Consider the following 18,736-nt stretch of genomic DNA (forward strand, 5'->3'; position numbering starts at 1 on the left):
TGTAGAACATTTGAGGCTCTCAAGCTGCGTCGAATTACACCTAAATTTGGAAGGCTGGCCAAGGTCACCTGTGTAGCCAGTGTTAAAGCCTGGCCTTCACTTTTTATGGCTGATATACGAGAGATTGTGCGCGAGGAATTGTCAGGATCCAGGGGCACCATCTGTGGTGAATATGGGCGGCACAGTTTTGCACCGCAGGCAGATGTCGCCGCCCTGTCCACTCCGTGGGTTCAAGCTAGCGGCGCTTCGCATATATGGACGACCGGATCAGCTCTATTCAATGTTATGCCCACCAGCTGACGGAAAGGAGGCCCACATACTCTGAAAACGTGGTTCGTAAGCAGCCAGAGCCTGGCTACAACCAACATCACGACTTTGTTAGTGAGGACTCTTATGCTGATCGCTGGCGCCCTCAACCTGTGTGCTACAGGTGTGGCACTGCCGGGCATATCGATAGATATTGCCGCCGCCGTTTTCCAACTTTTTTTTTCTTTTAAATTTTTTATTGGAGCAATCCCTATTAATTTTTCTTACTATTGGTTTAAGCCCGTTATACCTATAGTGGCACGGGCATGAGGCACATTATTTTATTATTTTTTTTTTGTGGGGGGGGGGGGGGGGGGGGGTAGCCTCACCATAATATATGTCCAAGCTGGGTTTCGCAAGGGCAGAGGAACTAGAGACCAAATTGCCAACCTTCGCTGGGTCATGGAAAAAGCAAGAGAGTTCCAGAAACCCATCTACTTCTGCTTTATTGATTATGCGAAAGCGTTTGACTGCGTAGATCACAGAAGATTGTGACAAGCTCTCCAAGAGATGGGAGTTCCAATTCACCTCATCTGTCTCCTCCGGAACCTGTATGAAGGGCAAAAGGCCACATTCAGAACTGGGCATGGTCTTACTGATTGTTTTCCGATTGAGAAAGGAGTGAGACAAGGCTGCATACTGTCGCCCTGCCTATTTAACCTATATGCAGAGTGCATCATGAGGAAGGCCGGTCTGGACGAGTCTTCAGCTGGAGTGAAGATTGCTGGAAAACGTATCAACAACCTTAGATATGCGGATGATACCACTTTAATGGCAGAAAGTGAAGTGGAACTCAAGAGACTTCTGATGCGCGTACAAGAAGAGAGTGAGAAGTTTGGGCTTAAACTGAACATTAAAAAGACAAAGGTCATGGCGTCTTGCCCCTATCAAGTCCTATTAATCTCTATCACTATCAATCATTTTTCCTTCTTTAACATGTCTTCAAATGGCGGACATTTTCTGATGACGCGTCCGGCGGTCACGCCCGGAGGTCACTTTCTGCCGACGGAGATGACCCTAGAAAGGCTTTCGCTTTAAAATATTTGGTGTCTATAGCATATATACTTCTCTCAACAGCCCGCTGCCTCACATCTCCCCCCCCCCCCCCCCTTCTACTCATTGAGCTGATTACTTTTTAGCGGTGATCATGTCCTGAGCTTTTCTGCCTTTCCCCCACTCCCCGATGCGTAATGAGAAGAATTTCTGTTGCTACTACTTACACTTTTGAGAGGCTTGCGCTATTCGTTATGCAAACAGTAACCCTAAAGTTTAAACAGCTGGCCGGCTTTGCTGATTCTTTACACCGTTTCAGCTCCTAATTTTTCTTCTGGCTTTATTTTGTGTTGATAGTGGTGTATAGTGTACAATGCTCTTGCCGTAAAAGAGACAAACGAAATAAACTGCATTTTAAAATCATATTCTGATAAGCGGTAAATGTTATGCATAGTACTAGATATATATATCAAAGTAAAATCACAGCTAAAGGACGAAGGCCCATAGCAACCGAAACTCTCTCTAAAGGAGCTGCGGCAGCTTATGCGGCTAAACTTGCGGCATTTATTCGGTATAAAAGAGCTACCATTAAATAAGGGATAACAATGATAGCATGAAACAAAATCGCATAGAGCATCATTATCCCACTATTGGTTGCCCAATAGTAGGATACCAATTACTATACAATCAGTTGCAATTTTTTGAAAAAAGCGCGAAGAGTCAAGAAGGCCAGCGGAGCGATAGAAAGCCAGCACGTTAAATTCAAGGTATGTGGGTAAGGTATTAATCTGATATCTGCTCTGAACAGTGCAACGAAGTTGTCAATATATGGCGGTGAATATAACGTGCTCGAAGGGTATGAAACTTATACGTGCTTCCAATGACGTAACATCCTTCTCAATACTTTGCTGTGAATCTAAAGTACGAGAAACGCGATAGCCAAGGACTCTGGGGAGTGAAAGTCCTTGCCCATCCTCATCCTGTACCTCGCCTTTCTCTATGCTTTGTATAAAGAAAGACAAAAAGCGTGTTGACTTCAAAACGCATCTTTACCCAAAAATTGCGAAAAAATATGAGACCTAATTTTTGCAAGCACATTCTAGCTTAGTGAGTTGAAATGCCTTCTTTTTTTTTTAATTTAGCATTAATTGCTGACACATGCTCGTCAAACAGCAAAGTCTATAGGCTGTTCGCATGCCAAACTGCCTTTTTAGCTTCACGAAAGCAAGGCTAGCAAACGTAACATCGCTTTCGTGGGCCGGCAGCGTTACACACGAAACTATTCGATCACGAGCTCTTTGGACGAACAACGTAACCGGACGATGAGGCAGCGAAACGCGCACAACCGGTCATGTTCAGTCCACCTCGTCGATCTTGGGACCAGCCGCGCCGCCTTGGTTGGGGGGCGCCTGGCCACCTCCTTGGTGTAGCTTGGTCATAATGGGAGTGCACACCTGCTGCATGTCCTTCATCTTGTCGTCGTACTCCTCCTTCTCTGCCAAAGTGTTCCTGTCGATCCAGTTTATGACCTCCTCACACTTGCTCAGTACCTTTTGCTTGTCGGCAGCGTCCAGCTTCTCTGGGCCCACCATTTCCACCGACTGCTTGACGTTGTACACGTAAGACTCGAGGTTGTTGCGGGCGGCCACCCTCTCGCGCTGTTTCTCGTCTTCCTGGCGGTACTTTTCGGCGTCTGCCAGCATGCGGTCGATCTCTTCCTTGGAGAGCCGGCCCTTGTCATTTGTTATTCGAATGCTCTCGGAGCGACCCGTACTCTCGTCCTTAGCCGAAACCTGAAGAATTCCGTTGGCGTCCAGATCAAATGTCACCTGGATCTGAGGAACGCCCCTTGGCGCCGGAGGGATGCCCATCAAGTCAAAGGTGCCGAGAAGATGATTGTCCTTGGTCATTGCTCTTTCTCCTTCGAACACTTGAATAGTGACGCCCGTCTGGTTGTCTGCGTACGTCGTGAAGGTTTTTGATGTCTTACACGGAATCCGGCTGTTGCGCTCCACTATCTTGGCCATCACACCTCCGGCCGTTTCGATGCCCAAAGAAAGGGGAGCCACATCCACAAGTAGTACGTCTCTGATGATTTCACTTGTGTCTCCTGTCAATATCGCGGCTTGTATCGCAGCTCCGTAAGCCACGGCTTCGTCAGGGTTTATCGACATGGCCAGGTCCTTCCCATTGAAAAAATCTTTGAGAAGCTTTTGGATCCTAGGAATGCGCGTGGATCCTCCGACAAGAACGATATCGTGTATCTGAGACTTGCTGAGCTTAGAGTCCTGCAGCGCTTTTTCCACGGGTTCCAGAGTGCTTCGGAATAGATCCATGCACATCTCCTCGAATCTAGCTCTAGTTATCTTGCTGTAGAAGTCAATTCCTTCGAATAAGGCGTCGATTTCAATGCTCGCTTCACTGCTGCTCGACAAAGTGCGCTTTGCGCGTTCGCATGCCGTTCTCAGCCGTCGAATGGCACGGGTGTTTGTTTTCAGGTCGCGTTTGTGTTTCCGCTTAAACTCTTCGACGAAGTAATTTACGAGTCGATTGTCGAAGTCCTCACCTCCGAGGTGAGTGTCCCCGGCTGTTGATCGCACTTCAAACATGGATCCTTCGTCAATTGTCAAGATGGACACATCAAATGTTCCCCCTCCAAGGTCGAAAATTAGGATGTTCTTCTCACCTTTGAGGTTTTTGTCCAAGCCGTAGGCAAGAGCAGCGGCGGTGGGTTCGTTAATGATCCTCAATACGTTTAAGCCAGCAATAGCACCGGCATCCTTGGTAGCCTGCCTTTGCGAATCGTTGAAATAGGCAGGCACTGTGACCACAGCATCTTTCACTGGGCTCCCAAGGTAGGCTTCCGCAGTTTCCTTCATCTTGGTCAACACCATTGCACTGATTTCTTCCGGATTGAACACTTTCTTCTCTCCTTTAAACTCTACACATATGTTGGGCTTTCCTCCCTGGTTGACGATCTTGAAAGGCCAGTGGTGGATGTCCTGCTGAATCTTGGGGTCATCGTACTTCCTGCCGATGAGCCTCTTGGCATCAAACACTGTGTTCTCCGGATTGAGAGCCACCTGCGCCTTGGCAGGATCCCCTATGAGCCGCTCGGTGTCCGTAAACGCCACATAGCTGGGCGTCGTTCGGTTTCCCTGGTCGTTGGCGATGATTTCGACTCGTCCATGCTGAAAGACGCCCACGCAGGAATACGTGGTGCCGAGGTCAATGCCAATCGCAGGAGCACTCTTAGACATGCTGACTGCTGCTGTTCGCGCACCTTAGTATCGAACGAAAGCTGCCGGAGCGTGCCTTCCTTTTCGCCAAGTTTTGTCGACACCCTGCTGGTCCTTTTTAAGACGCCGAGCCGCTCCGAGTGTCTATATTTACCCGGGCGGCCCCACGCCTCACTCTGTTTTCAAGCGGTGAAAAAAGTGCGCGCTGGCTGAGCCAGCCCCTCGACTGCAAGCACCACGGTGACGTGAGTCAGCGTCACCGGGAGCCCGTGGCCCGGTTCTCGCCGACACGAGACCGTGCCAGCGTCTGTCCGCCCAGCGCGATCTTGACAAAAATGCTGCTCGCCTCGCTCCGCACTAGATCAAGAGCTCCCTGTATCGGCCAAGTCTTCGTTGGTATGATAATAGATAGTGCGTATCATTCACGGTGGTTCTCATCGCTCTCTGTGTCGCCTCTATTTCAAGAGTAAGGGACCGGCAGTCTTAAAAATAACGGCTTGTCTGCGCTGAGGGCTCCCGCCAACAGAGAAGTGCTTGTACACTACACGGCTTGACGAGAGCCGGCATGTGACAGCCTCCGAGGTGTCCCGATTCGGTGACTGTTGTGCCTCTGAGCGCTGCAGCAATGACTGCGCGCACCTTTTGCGACGGAAAGGTCATAGAGTATTTTGTTTTTATCAGGTTGTATAAGTGCAAGCAAGAGACTGGAAAATGCGGCAATCCTTGAATTACTCCATGTCTTCAGCATCTAGCAATAGCTCAGGCTTATCGTACTTATACTGCTATGGCTATTTATGCTCCAAACACGCTGTCAATTATGGTTATTTTTTTCCTGCCTCTATGCTAAAGCTTGCTGAGATCTTTAAGAATGCCAGTGCATTTAGAAGAATGCCAGTGCATTAGAAACTTGAAAACGTTATGGAATTGTTAGCGTCTCTTAGCTAACCAGCAAAATGTCGTATAAAATGTCGGAAAACACGTCGCTCAGATTCCTTAGACTTTCCTGCGTGAAAACAAACAGTGTACTTTTTTTTTTACTTGATCTGCACAATGATGGAGACTTTTTTTTTTTTTTTTTTTATGAGTAGGGAATCGTGTAGTATGAAGGCAGTCTTAGGTCATTTCAATGAAACAGTCCATGTCTCTGACTTGTACTGAATTAAATGGACGTTGTTAAGTCGACCAGATTCCGAGAGCGCAAACTGGAATTTTTGCGGACAGGAAATGCAAACCCTATATAGAGCACGTCTTTTTCCATGATGTATTTAGCTGATGTCATATATATTTAGTGCAGCTTGCGAAGATCACCGGGTTCTTTTCCTGCCTACTTCACATACATTCCGTTCTTGCTTTTCTTGAAAATATTATTTCTTTAGATCTATGTGCTTCAGTTCCACCTTCTCCCTTTTCTATAACCCTATTTATTGTTTAAGGGCATAAATGAAGATCTAAATGCTTACCAGCCGGCTTTCTTCTCTTTTCTTCAAGCAGTGCTGCAGTGGCACTGTTCAATCAACTTTCGGATAAAAATTCGTTCGTAGACGCGATAAGCTCTTCTGATGAGCGCCACTTTATCGTATTTCGTGTTAGTAATGACATTAAGAACCAGTGAGTTGCAACTTTTCATTCATTCAATTTGTTACCATTAAGACAATTTTCTTGTCTGCTACTATTTTTGCTTGATTTAAAAACGAATGCGTGTTTTTTGTGATTTACTTTATCTATCATATCTAAAGCTGTGCCCGAGTAATAGTAAATCATGAATCTAAAAGTTTCGCTAGTAATCTACCTTCCGCTGTCACGATTCAGCAATAACCACTTCATATTCAGAAATTCAGATTTCGCAAATGTTAGTATGCGAATAGATCCAGTAGTCAGCAAGTTATTAAGAAGAGCTGGTAAAGGTGCATTACAACCCATGGCATTAAACAGCTATCGGGTGAACAGTCAGAAACGGCTGCCTTCGCGCACGTGGCTTATTTGTGAATAAAACTAACAGTTATCCAAAATGGCTCTGCTCATAACCAGAGCGGTGTGCAGCTCAGAGGTGTAGTATACGCATCGTCGCCGAGACCAAAAAAAAAAAAAAAAAAGTGCGCACACATCTGTGCATAAACTCGTCTCATATGTAACACGGCGAAATTTTAAGGGCTATTTGGTACTAAGTGCAGCAGCTTGTGCGCTAGGACATAAAGGCAACAGGTCTGCCAATTTCCTTACGTAAGGTGAGAAAGGAGTTAGAACACTCCGGAGGTGCTCCAGAGTATTATATCCGATACTGTAGTCGTTAGAGTAGACTTTCGATACCCTGATGCAGCACTTTGCTCGGACGATGGCCTACCTGCCTTCATTTAAATGCTATTATCAGGCTCCTGGCTGCTGAAGCCTGACGGCCCGCATAGCATTCCGCGAGGCGGGGGCCGCTGTTGAGTGAGGGTGTAAAGGTGGGAAAGAGCGACTCCTGAAGGTGGGCGCTTATTTTGGGCGCCATTCGTGTGCCGTCCGGCTACGCCACGCAGGATGGAGAGCCCCGTACGGTGTCTATTCGCGGTTCGGCTCGGGTGTTGCTGCAGCATAAAAAAGAACGTGGCGTCAAACGTCAACAGGCAGTGTTCATTTCACGGCCTGAGCCGCTTTGCGCAATGGCCCGTAAGTTTTGTTGCTTTGGGAGGAAACATGACCTAGTTGAAGGAAGTGAGACCCGGGGAGTGAGCGTGAAATTTAAGGCTCTCGCATGAACTGCCAAGCAGCTTCAAGAGCCGAGAACAGCAAACACAGAGGTGTTGGTGAATACTTGGAAGGTATTACGAAACGGTATGAGAACAGTTTAGCCCACACTGATGAAATTCACATGCACGCTTTACTCATCAAGTTTTCAAAGCAGCGTCAAAATGACTGGGAAGAAAGCTAGCAATAAGAGCGAATAATTTATCTTTTCCCATCCTAGACAATTAATGGACCTACCTCATTGTTATCACTCGGAACAGAGGACCTTCCATCCATCCGCAGGATTGCGAGAGCCTTCTCAAACTCGCTGACAGTGTCTATCCAGTGAAAGTTACGAACACGAAGCGACTGCTCCGTGTTCGGTGCGTGGTTGGCTCGTGAGTGCGTGAGTATACAACACGCTCGCGGAAGTCATTGCCTTAGGCGGCTACTGCTTAATAGCACAAGACGTTTTCAAGTTTCCCTCTTATAATGTGTGATTCAGAGTTAGTGCACTCAAACTCGTGCCCTTTCGAGTGGAGCGCTGTTTTGAACACCTGTAAAGTCAAAACCTTGTTCAAATTTCGCAACAGGTTGTTTTGTTACAAGTTTCTTCGTACTACTTTAATCGTATTTATCAGCGTGCTAAATTGTCAGCAGGTTGTGTAACATTTGAGGACATATATTCGCGTTTTGTTAGAACGTTTTTTTAAACCACGCTCGGTGGATGTGACGATACATATATCATTTTCGTTTGGCATTCTTTGATTGTATCTTTGCCAGACTTAGCAACTTTTGACGTCATCGGAGCAGAGGATCCTAGTGAACCAAGTACAACGGCTCCAGTGGACAACAGTAATGACGCCAGCGGAAGCGCAGCGATACTTTTGAGATTATCAGAGGAATGCACACATAAAGGGTTTTAATAAAGAGTGTGGTTCAAAAATTCAGGTCCCCTCGTTACATTCTATAACAGAGATTGGCCTCGAGTGTGTACCCTAAATAAGTTTATATTCTCACTTTTTCTTCGCCATTTCATCGTGCCTGTCCGGTGCCTGTCCGAAAAGCGAAGAAAGAAGTCGTGGGAGACGGTAGCTGGCAGCTGACATGGCCGAACACTAACTGGACGTAGGGCTTCCTGACATTACGTTAAACAGAAGCTGCCAACTCGGGCCTCTCCTTTCATTTGGGAGGGTGATATCACAATCAGCCGGCCAAAACCGCTGCATTCACGTTATCCCTAGGCCACGCAGGCACGTTCATACGGCTCGGTTAAAGCGGGGCTTTATATGCTGGCTGGTAGCTTATACGCTATCGCGTCATCGCGAAGGTGGGAGCGAAAACAGAGAGAAAGAGGTGCCGTAGTAGAGGCTTCGGACCACCGCGAGATAGAGGCTTTCACATCATCGCACTTTAGTGGTCAAAAATACCCCCTATGGCATAAATAAAGCTGAAACCATAGAGTAGACTACTATGTGCAAAAGCCATGTATTTACTTTCAAACCGAACCTAAGCGTAGCCATGCAGATAACTTTCACGTAACTCCAGGTTTAACCGCAAGCTAAACCACAGCTATTTTATTTTTCTGATCCATTTATCATCTTGAAACTTAATCTTACCTTAGATATCCTTGAAGTTCTTACTTATCTCTTTTGACTTGATGGCCTCGTATATTTTTTAAGCATGTGTCGGAAACATCGACAATTTTTACAGAAACGGTTCTCTCTCTTCCTCCAGCTCTGCGAAGGCTGGAGAAGCATATATTATTGCCTGACATCAGGAAGAACGTATGGGACAATATACGAAGGTTAAAAACTGTGCTCTTGCGTCGCTATATAATCAGTGTGCTTCCAGGGCACTCCTAACGTAAGAAACTTTACAAGCGCAACATTCTCCGCGTTTGTCTCTCATCCCGTCAAGTCACTCGTAAAGTCAGAGCGCTTGAATTTTCCGCTTCCAACGCGTGACATATTGCTTAGAATGGTGCATGATTGTGTACAGAGCACAATTTTTTTTGTCTAAAGTAAGCTGTCCGCATACTCCCGTCTGCACACGCGTCACATAGTAACGCCTTGGTCGCGGCAGGCTGCATGTCAGAACGTGAGGAACCTCGTCAATATGGCAGCGCATGCCACCTGTCTCCCTCCACTCGCTAACGCCACATGCAGCACCCGCAGTGCGGAGAGCTCTGCTTGACTGTTGTACGCACGTGTTGTGCGCTCCTGTGTCCTAGATAAGTACACCTGCCGGCCGTCTGCTTTCAGCCTTTGGAGTCAGAGCTCCAAGCATGAATCACCACAAACACTATTTTGTTATTATTGTTTAGCGCAAATTCCCTTTTTCAAGTGTAACTTCTCTCGCTTTAATGAAACCCCGTATGGAAGCTCCGAGTGACAATATTTTATGACAGGTATCATGACAGCGGTTGAAGACGAAGGCGAACGGCGGGAAACAGAGTCCCCCTTGTTCCAACGATGGATTCCTTCGTGCGCTGCGGGGGGACTGATTTCAGGTGAGGCTTCGTCGTCGTCGCCGTAGTCGTCGTCTGCTGGTCCCAACGCCATCGCGGCCAAAATTATACACTGCACAGACAACTTCCTTATCTTTTTTTAACCATCTACAATTGTTTTATTTCGCTTGTTGACGCATTTCGGGTCATCAGCCTTACCTTCATTCCTAGGTATCGATGATATTACCAGAGGCGGAGACATCTCTTTATGTCATTTTTCTTGTGCCTAAACCGCAAACAGTGGCGCGATTTTTCCCCCTCTCGCGAAACATCCTTACAACTGCTCGCACGCGTGCGCTGCGCTAAAAAGGCAAGCGGACGGCGCTTTTTCCTGCTCGTAATTGTGGCGAGATCTACATGCGTGATTGCACCAACGTGCCGCATTGCCAGCTGCCACTGCAACTGTACACATTTTTTCCTTCGCCGGCGTTCATTACTCCCGCCAGGACAGGCTCCCAATGCGAAACAGAAGCCGTGGCTTCTTTTCCGCCCACCGCTCCGCCAGCGCAGCTCCGTTAAAGGGAGACATTGCCTTTCTTTACGCCAGGCTGACGCAAGGGCCAAACAGCGAACACGCCATTTACCGCCGCCGGCCTGAGAATGCTCGCATCCGCAGCCTTGTCCGCACCACGATTTCCGGGAAGGAAAAAGGATTAAAAAACTCGGGGTCACATCAGCTATCACAGAGCTGTCAAAAACAAGCACTTTTCATCTCTCGCGTGGGAAAATTTTTTCTCTTCATAACTGCACGCTCGTGGAATTATTAATAAGCACCTGCTGAGCCCGTTTTAATCACTGCACGAAGTCAAGTTATGATAAACAATTCATCGCGCGTTTCAAGTTTTCACATCGAGTACCGTAAAGATGAAGCGACTGAGGAGCGGGTATAAAGCGTTCAAAAGGCAGGTCAAGGCCACATCGTCAACGAAAGAGGAGTAGGTATATTACGATTCTATCATACCAATTTTAAGGCTGCAAACCGAAAACATGAAAAAATTGACGAAACAAGTTACCAAGCTGGACGGGAATTGCCAAAATTATCAGTCATTTACAAGGCTGGCAGGCAACTGAAATCAGAGTTATAGACAAAGCCTTCAAAAACAAAAAGATGCTATGCGTGTTTGCGGACCGCGAATATACTGCTCTGGTCATCGAATAAGGCGATGTCTTCACTTCTAAGAAGAAGTCTGGCGGGCTAGTTGATGCATTAAGTTTACTGATGGGAAATAGCGCTAAAACTAGGGACGTGAAAAGACAACACAGGCGTTGAGCTAAGAAGTAAGGCCTCATCATCATCATCATCATCATCATCATCATCATCATCATCATCAGCCTGATTATACCCACTGCAGGGCGAAGGCCTCTCCCATATTTCTCCACTTAACCCGGTTCTGTGCAAGCTGAAGAAGTAAGGCTTATGAACAGACAAATAAGGAATTGATAGGCAACCTAAAAATAGAGAGCATGGGTAGGGCTACTGCCATTCTGATAAAATGCATGATTATCTTCTCTTTAACGCGGTAAGATGCATGCGCGAGTGGTGTGAAAACTGCCCCCCCCCCCACCCCCCCAAACAAACAAAAAAAAAAAACATCAAGAAACACCCGCGCATTTTGTTGCACAGTGAAGACTGAGCAAAGGTGAAGAAATTTTCTATATATATCTACGGACGCTACATCCGTAGCATTCGCCTTCCGCACACGCTCTCACTTATTGATTGCTGACTTTGCAACCTAGGTGCACACGTGAACCCATCATCTTGCTGCACAAGATTGTTAACAAATCACCTAACTTTCAAGCATCCTTCTTTTCTGTACATATTAGTACGCACGCAACTCCACGGAACCACCCACTAAACATTGTTCCTTTCAGGCATCATATAAAATTGCTTCAAAATGTTCTTTTAAGAAGAAAGCCTTTAATGCCTCATACTGTCGGCGTCCGTCCGGTCACGCTATAGCTGTCCAGCAAATGACGATATAATGACGTCATCAGAAAATAAAAATCATTTCTCCACCGGAAATCGAACCTCCATCCCTCGGATCCCCATCCGAGCGCTTTAGCCAACTACGTCACACCTAGGATTTCTTTTTAAATAAATACCACACCATTATTTACAAATACATGTGCAAGGCTGCGTCTCAGCCAATAACCGAGAGTACAGATTGCCTATCGTGTTGACAGCGTCTCGAAGAAACAGGAAAGGAGTTTAGTGCACCAAAAAGGAATTATATAGAGGGGTCTGGTAAGAAGGAGACAGAGAATTTTAGACATGATATCTCGATATGCGTGCACCAAGGAAGTCATGGGGAAAAACCAGAGAGGAGAGGGAGAAAAATGTTGGGCAACGCTGCATGCAGCATCAGCGGCCCCCAAACCTCTCGCACTGGCGGGTCTTGAAATTTATCACAGCGCGGCAGCCCCGCTGTAGTTCCTCCCGCAGGCAGTCGTCGGAGCCAGACGATTCGAGTGCGCTCGCTGTCCACTCTGTTTTATCCAACAGGTGCCACCACGCTGGTTTCACGCCCGGGATAGTGAAAAGTATCATACTTCTGCTTGTCTACCGTGAGGATGATAGTAGAGATAGCAAAGACGCTGCAATTAGTAATAATTACAATGATGACAGTATCGATGATAACGACGGTGCATTTAGTCGATAATGATAATGAGAAGAAACGTGATGCGCTCTGTAAAGCAGCGACGCTCAGGATTTCGCATTTCTGCAGTGCTGTGCTGTCGAAATTTTTTTTCTTCTCACCAACAGTTGAAATTGAGAATAACCTGGACGGTTCGCTTCGTGCATTGCCACCTGATCAGTTCGTCCTGCAGTTGTCTAACCATATGACTAATTGATCGATCTGTTTCAAATATTATATTATTAGATTATATTTACGGGGTTTAATGTCCCAACGCTACTCAGGCTATGAGAGACACTGCTGTATAATTATCGATGTTTTTTTTTGTTTGTACTAACAGCGTACCCACTCCTAATATGTATCGCATGTGAGACAGCAGCATTTCTAAATAAATAAATCTTTATTTGCTTGTTCCCTGTGAAGAATACTGCCTACATTTCGTGAAAAGGATGTATCCTGTTAACTACTCAGTTCGTTGTTCATATGTAAATCTGGCCCCTTTTAGTTTGGAACTTTATAACATTGTCAGTTAAACAGCATTAAAATTGGGGATAATGTCAATCCCAACGCTTACGTAGATATATAGAAACATTTATGAACGCGGCAATTTCATTGACGACTATATAATTATGCTTTCATGTTTTGTGGAGCTGGCATCTCATCTTACCGATAGCCAATGAGCCTGATCCGAAATGCTTTCAAGAAAAAGCTGAAATATTATTGATTGGCGCTTGAGAGTGAAGCCTGTTATTTAAACTGATGACAGTAACAGCGCGACCAGACCCACAAGGCAAGGCAGATGGTGAACAATTCCCTTTCCGCCTACCTATCGTGCGCTTGTTTCTTCCCCCTTTTTTTTAGCACCTACCCACGTAGCAAATCAACCTTCTTCTATGTTTGTTTCCTGCAAACCACACTTCTCCTTTATTTTTTATAATGTGCCTCCGTCTTCCTCATTTGTTGACCCTTCGGAGAGCTGAGTACGGCGCCCTTCCAGTTGCAACGTGTTGGCTAAAAAGAGAAGCTTTCGTTGCAACGTCTTGGCAAAGGAAGGCGTCTCAAAGACAAGCAGGTGGAGGGCCTCCGGATCAGAGTTCGCTCTCACCGCTTTGGCATTGCGACGCGTTCCAGGCCGATTACGAGACGAGATTCGCTTTCGGCTTTTGCCTTCGCAGGTGATCGTGAGATTTTTCTCGTGCTGGCCGCGTGCGCCTTGACCCGGAAACTCCTTATAAGGGCAGAATCAGTCGACCGGTGTGCACGGTGTAGTACACCAGCGGAGAGGGTTGCTCGCGAACACGCGAAACAACCGGACAGAGCTGTTCTTATCTACGCGCCGTGATTGGAAGCCCGCTCAGGTAGAGCGCGAGGTTCCCTTTGTACGCTCTTGAACTGCCGCATCGAATAAAAACTAGGAGGGCTCTTATTTTTCTTCGTTCTTCGTTCACTTTGCGCTGCAAAGGTCCGAGATCAGATGGGTGCACGAAGAGCTTTGCGCACCCCTGCTGGCTTGCTTGAAACGCAGAGCGCATATTCAAACGTCCTTTTGTACGCAGTTCTTCCTTCTCCAAAAGGAGCAAAACTTAAAAAAAGAAATACATAAAGATATTTTTCTACTTATTAATATTTACGTAACCCCTTTTTAAATCAGTGTCTCCATTAGGGGCTGTGCTCGCCACCGCCACCTCTCCCCCACTCCCCACCACAAAATATATATATATATATATATATATATATATATATATATATATATATATATATATATATATATATATATATATATATATATATATATATATATATATATTCATTTCAAGGAGTATTGGGAGGCTACCCTGCGCAGCCCATCGCCTGATCTTCAGGACCAGATCCCGGATTAGGCTCAGAAGGTAGGGAAGGCCTACCCAGCGTAGAACCTCTCTCTCTCTCTCTCTCTCTCTCTCTCTCTCTATATATATATATATATATATATATATATATATATATATATATATATATATATATATATATATATATATATATATATATATATATATATATATATATATATATATAATTACTTCCTCACTGTGTGTGTGTGTGTGTGTGTGTGTGTGTGTGTGTGTGTGTGTGTGTGTGTGTGTGTGTGTGTGTGTGTGTGTGTGTGTGTGTGTGTGTGTGTGTGTGTGTGTGTGTGTGTGTGTGTGTGTGTGTGTGTGTGTGTGTGTGTGTGTGTGTGTGTGTGTGTGTGTGTGTGTGTGTGTGTGTGTGTGTGTGTGTGTGTGTGTGTGTGTGTGTGTGTGTGTGTGTGTGTGTGTGTGTGTGTGTGTGTGTGTGTGTGTGTGTGTGTGTGTGTGTGTGTGTGTGTGTGTGTGTGTGTGTGTGTGTGTGTGTGTGTGTGTGTGTGTGTGTGTGTGTGTGTGTGTGTGTGTGTGTGTGTGTGTGTGTGTGTGTGTGTGTGTGTGTGTTTGTGTGTGTGTGTGTGTGTGTGTGTGTGTGTGTGTGTGTGTGTGTGTGTGTGTGAAAGGATAAAATCAAAATACAAAATATAGAAGTGTTGATTTCTTTTCTTCTTTTTTAATTTTACCGAGGTACCGTTCATCTTGAGATTGAAGTCCCAAGACACTATTTAGAGGACAAAGTATGGAACTAATCCGATGGTATTTCGGCTATGTAAAATAAACAGCGTTTTTTCTTTTTTTCATATCAATTAAAGTCCAGATTTCATGGAGACCAGTTTTATTTGTGAGGCAGCTGTGAAAGATTGCGAGATGCTGTTATAAACATATTACTCAGATTGGTCTAAACCCCCGACGCATAGCGAAGTCGTGCTTCTAAAGTTCGCTCAGCTCGCACCGAGTTGCGAAGACTGCCACGAAAAGAGAAAAGGAGAGCGGAAGGGTTGGGGGGATGGGAAGAATAAGTGGCAGTAAACTAGAAGCCTATTGAGGAACCAACTGCGGATATATCGATCGGTATTTTTCATTCTACGAGTGTGCATAAAAATTGTGGTAATAAACTACTTCTAGTTAAAAATTACGCTTGTCGGATTTCTAATCATGTGAAAAAAGTATATATCACTGTTGAAAGTTCTGTGGAACACCTGGCTTGCATGGTCGCCGTAACACGCGTCCCTGGTTGCGACACAGTTCAATGCATTTTTAATTTACGTGTGTTCGGTTCTAGAGACGATGAAATCACTCTGGCGGCGCCATTAAGTTCAATAAGATGGGCCGCATTGGCGGAAAGCCCAGCCAAATAACGGTGTTACTTGTGGCATAGCTCGTTTCCTAAAATGCGAAGCAAGCGCTCTGAGCTTCTGCAGCCCCACTAGAATATCTAAGTCACAGGAATGGATTTCTTTTACTGAACATGAGGTTGCGGGCATTGGCCAGGTCCGGGAAAGAGAGGGCCGGTTCCTCTTCGTCGTAACGAGATACAACTCCGAAATCTTCCGTTTTCGCCTGTTCTCCATTAATAATTTTATTATGGGGAGTGCGTAAGAACTATCGGCACTGTGTGGCCGCAGGGTCGGCGAAATGCGGAGGAGTTTCTTAATCTTCTTTATCTACCTCTGTGTTAGCTTAAATCGATCTTAATCACACTTCTCAAGAAGCCCTAGTGGCCAATATATGGCAATGGCGGGGAGTACCGATTCAGATGCCAATGGGGTCAATTGCTAATTAAGTGTTTTGCGGCTGCCGTAAACTGTCGTAAAGGCGGACCTGTATGATGAAGTGTTTAACGCATGTTTGGGACACGGTCGAGGTTAAGGAACAGCTCAACCAATTTCGTTCGTAGAGCAGCTCCTGTGGTGGGCGATGAAGTAACGCGGATATGAATAATGGAAATATAAATGGGGGCAGGTTTTAACGTCCCGAAACTACGAAAGGGCCATGGGGGAAGCAGTAGCGGGGCTTTGGATTAATGCGGACCGTCCGGAGTTCTTTAACAGGTGTTGACATCGCATTGCACGAGAACGTTTTTTTTTTGTTTGTTTGTTTGTTTGTTTTTTGTATTTCGCCTCCATCGAAATGCGGCCCCAGTGGTCGAGGCCGACCCGAGCAGCCGAAGGACAAAGCCGCTGAGCCACCGCGTGGCAGGCCGTGTGTGATATATAGAGTGTAAAACTCGAAAAAAAGGAGCGAAAACAGCGTGCATGATAAGGAGGCGTTTCATATGCGCTGTAAACGTGCATGATGAGTTGATGGTGGAGGCTCTGCCACGACAGCTGCTGAAACCCACCCGCTAGCACCTCAGTTGCTGCAGTAGTGCACCATTTGCGGAAGTCAATTTCTATCCAAGGCTTGTTTTCCAACGAAAAGAACTCGTTCCCAGACAACAATCTCGCATCTTTCGTGGAAGCAGCAGTAGTAGATATATGCTAGTAGCTGCCGGATGAATTCAGTCGCTTGAACAAGTCTGCGGGATGAACACAATATGAAGCAGCTCGAGTCAGAGTTTCACTGATATGGCCAGTACATGATGTGCGTTGTTGTCGACCATTCTTCCTTTCTTTTTTTTTTTTTTTTTTTTTTGCATGCGTGCCTTGCCACTAGTAGCTAAAGCATCTTTGGACACTTTCTCTCTTCCTGTGCCAGGCGCTAATGTTGAGCGAGCATTCTCAAAATTGCGCGCTGTCAACACAGATGAGGCCACTAACATTATTGTTGTCAGTCTGCGCAACTATGCATGTAACTACTGCAATTATTAGACGGCACGTGGGGAAATAGCACTTGCTGTAAGCTCCATAAAATTTAGGCATTTTGGGTTCTATAATCTTGCGCGTGCTTTGAGACTTCTTTTTTTTTTTTTTTTTTTTTGATGGCAGTCGCCACATTGTAGTTTGCACGACTCAACACGCCGAAAGACACCGATTTCAAATAAGTATGTAAAAGCCAAAAACAACCGCCGATATTTAAAAAGATAAGCACCAGGAAGTACAAGGCCTAGTCGTAGTGGAGGGCTCCGGAAATGTCGACCACCTGGGGTTCTCTGACGTGCACTGATATCGTAGAGGCCTTGCTTTTCGCCTCAGTCGAAAAGCGGCCGCCGCGGCAAGGATTCAATCTCGCATTCCTGAATACAGCAGTCCAGCGCCATAACCACTGAGCCACCGTGGCGGGCCGCGATAACAAGTTGATGATTTCCGGGATGTATGTTACAATGTCGACGTGACAAGACAGATTTCCTCACTTGAGGCCAGTAAATATACGCCATTTTTGAATTCCTGACACCAGCAGATGGCGCGTGTGGTTCGTAACGTCTAGTCCGATCTGCTTTCTATCCTGGTGGATTCTTCTGTTGTGTGGCTGGGCAGTTAGTCCCACCGCCGCTGAGTTAAATTATCGGTCCCGTGCGCATGCTACTTCAAAAATGAGTCAGCGTATGCAGCAGCTTTGAAGCAGAATTCGTTTATATATACCGTTCCTGAATGAAGTCGACGCCTAGCCGGATTGGAGCCCAGGGGAAAAAAATCTGGAAGGACACTTATGCTCGATCGTCCAAAAGTGGTTAGAGCGCCCGTCTCGGCTGCGGGCGAAACCCACCGCCGGGCACCCACCGGTAAAAATGGGTACAAGCGTCCCCCGGCCTGGCGCTCGGCTTTTCAAGGGGTGTGCGTTTGGGAGAAGCTCCGTAAACCCCGCTGCGCGCCTCGTTTGTGGTTTGTGCACCTAACGACAATATTCCACCATTTTTGGTGCAGTGGTTAAGATGCTCGATTACTGTTCCGAAGTACCCGGGTTTGAACCCGACCACCGGTGGCTGCGTTTCGGTGGAGGCGAAACGAAAAGGCATCTGTGTGCTGTGCGATGTCGTTGCACGCTAAAGATCCCCAGGTGGTCGAAATTACTCCGTAGCCCTCCACTACGGCTTCTCTTTCTATCTTTCCACTTTCACTCCCACCTTCCTCCCTTCCCTTACGACGCGGTTCAGATGTCCACAGAAACAAGTGTGAAAGATACTGCGCCTTCCTATTCCTGTGAACCAATAATTATTATTATTATTATTATTATTATTATTATTATTATTATTATTATTATTATTATTATTATTATTATTATTATTATTATTATTATTATTATTATTATTATTATTATTATTATTACAACTCTGACTTATTTCTAATCTTGACTGTACCTCTGCCCTCCGGCACATAACCGCATTCCCGAAAGTAAACCCTGGCACCATTACTTCCCAAATAGCCCGCAGCACCCCATGCCTCTTGCTCTCCTACAATGCCCTATTTTTCATTATTCCGGCATCTTCCGCCCCTTCTGTCTTAACAGGCTGTTCATGCTTTTCATCCATGTCAGCACTGTTTACTCATCCTCCGAGATATATGTATTCTGCCATTCCGAGTATCT

At 45.9% G+C, this 18,736-nt stretch overlaps 1 protein-coding gene across 1 annotated transcript; it reads right to left on the reverse strand.

Moving 5' to 3' along the window:
* Positions 1 to 2,633: 2,633 nt before the first annotated feature.
* LOC146206287 (heat shock protein 68-like) lies at positions 2,634 to 4,909 on the reverse strand. Its single transcript, XM_084590899.1, has one exon. It carries the CDS (start codon positions 4,557 to 4,559, stop codon positions 2,655 to 2,657), a length of 1,905 nt encoding a protein of 634 aa, XP_084447025.1. The 5' UTR covers positions 4,560 to 4,909; the 3' UTR covers positions 2,634 to 2,654.
* Positions 4,910 to 18,736: the final 13,827 nt, after the last annotated feature.

Source organism: Amblyomma maculatum, chromosome 1 (genome assembly GCF_055883805.1).
Source record: "Amblyomma maculatum isolate TAMU_Amacu chromosome 1, ASM5588380v1, whole genome shotgun sequence".
Taxonomy (NCBI): domain Eukaryota; kingdom Metazoa; phylum Arthropoda; class Arachnida; order Ixodida; family Ixodidae; genus Amblyomma; species Amblyomma maculatum.

Excerpts from the sequence above, each read along its gene's own strand:
- LOC146206287 (XM_084590899.1), bottom strand. The coding sequence starts at position 4,559 with ATGTCTAAGAGTGCTCCTGCGATTGGCATTGACCTCGGCACCACGTAT.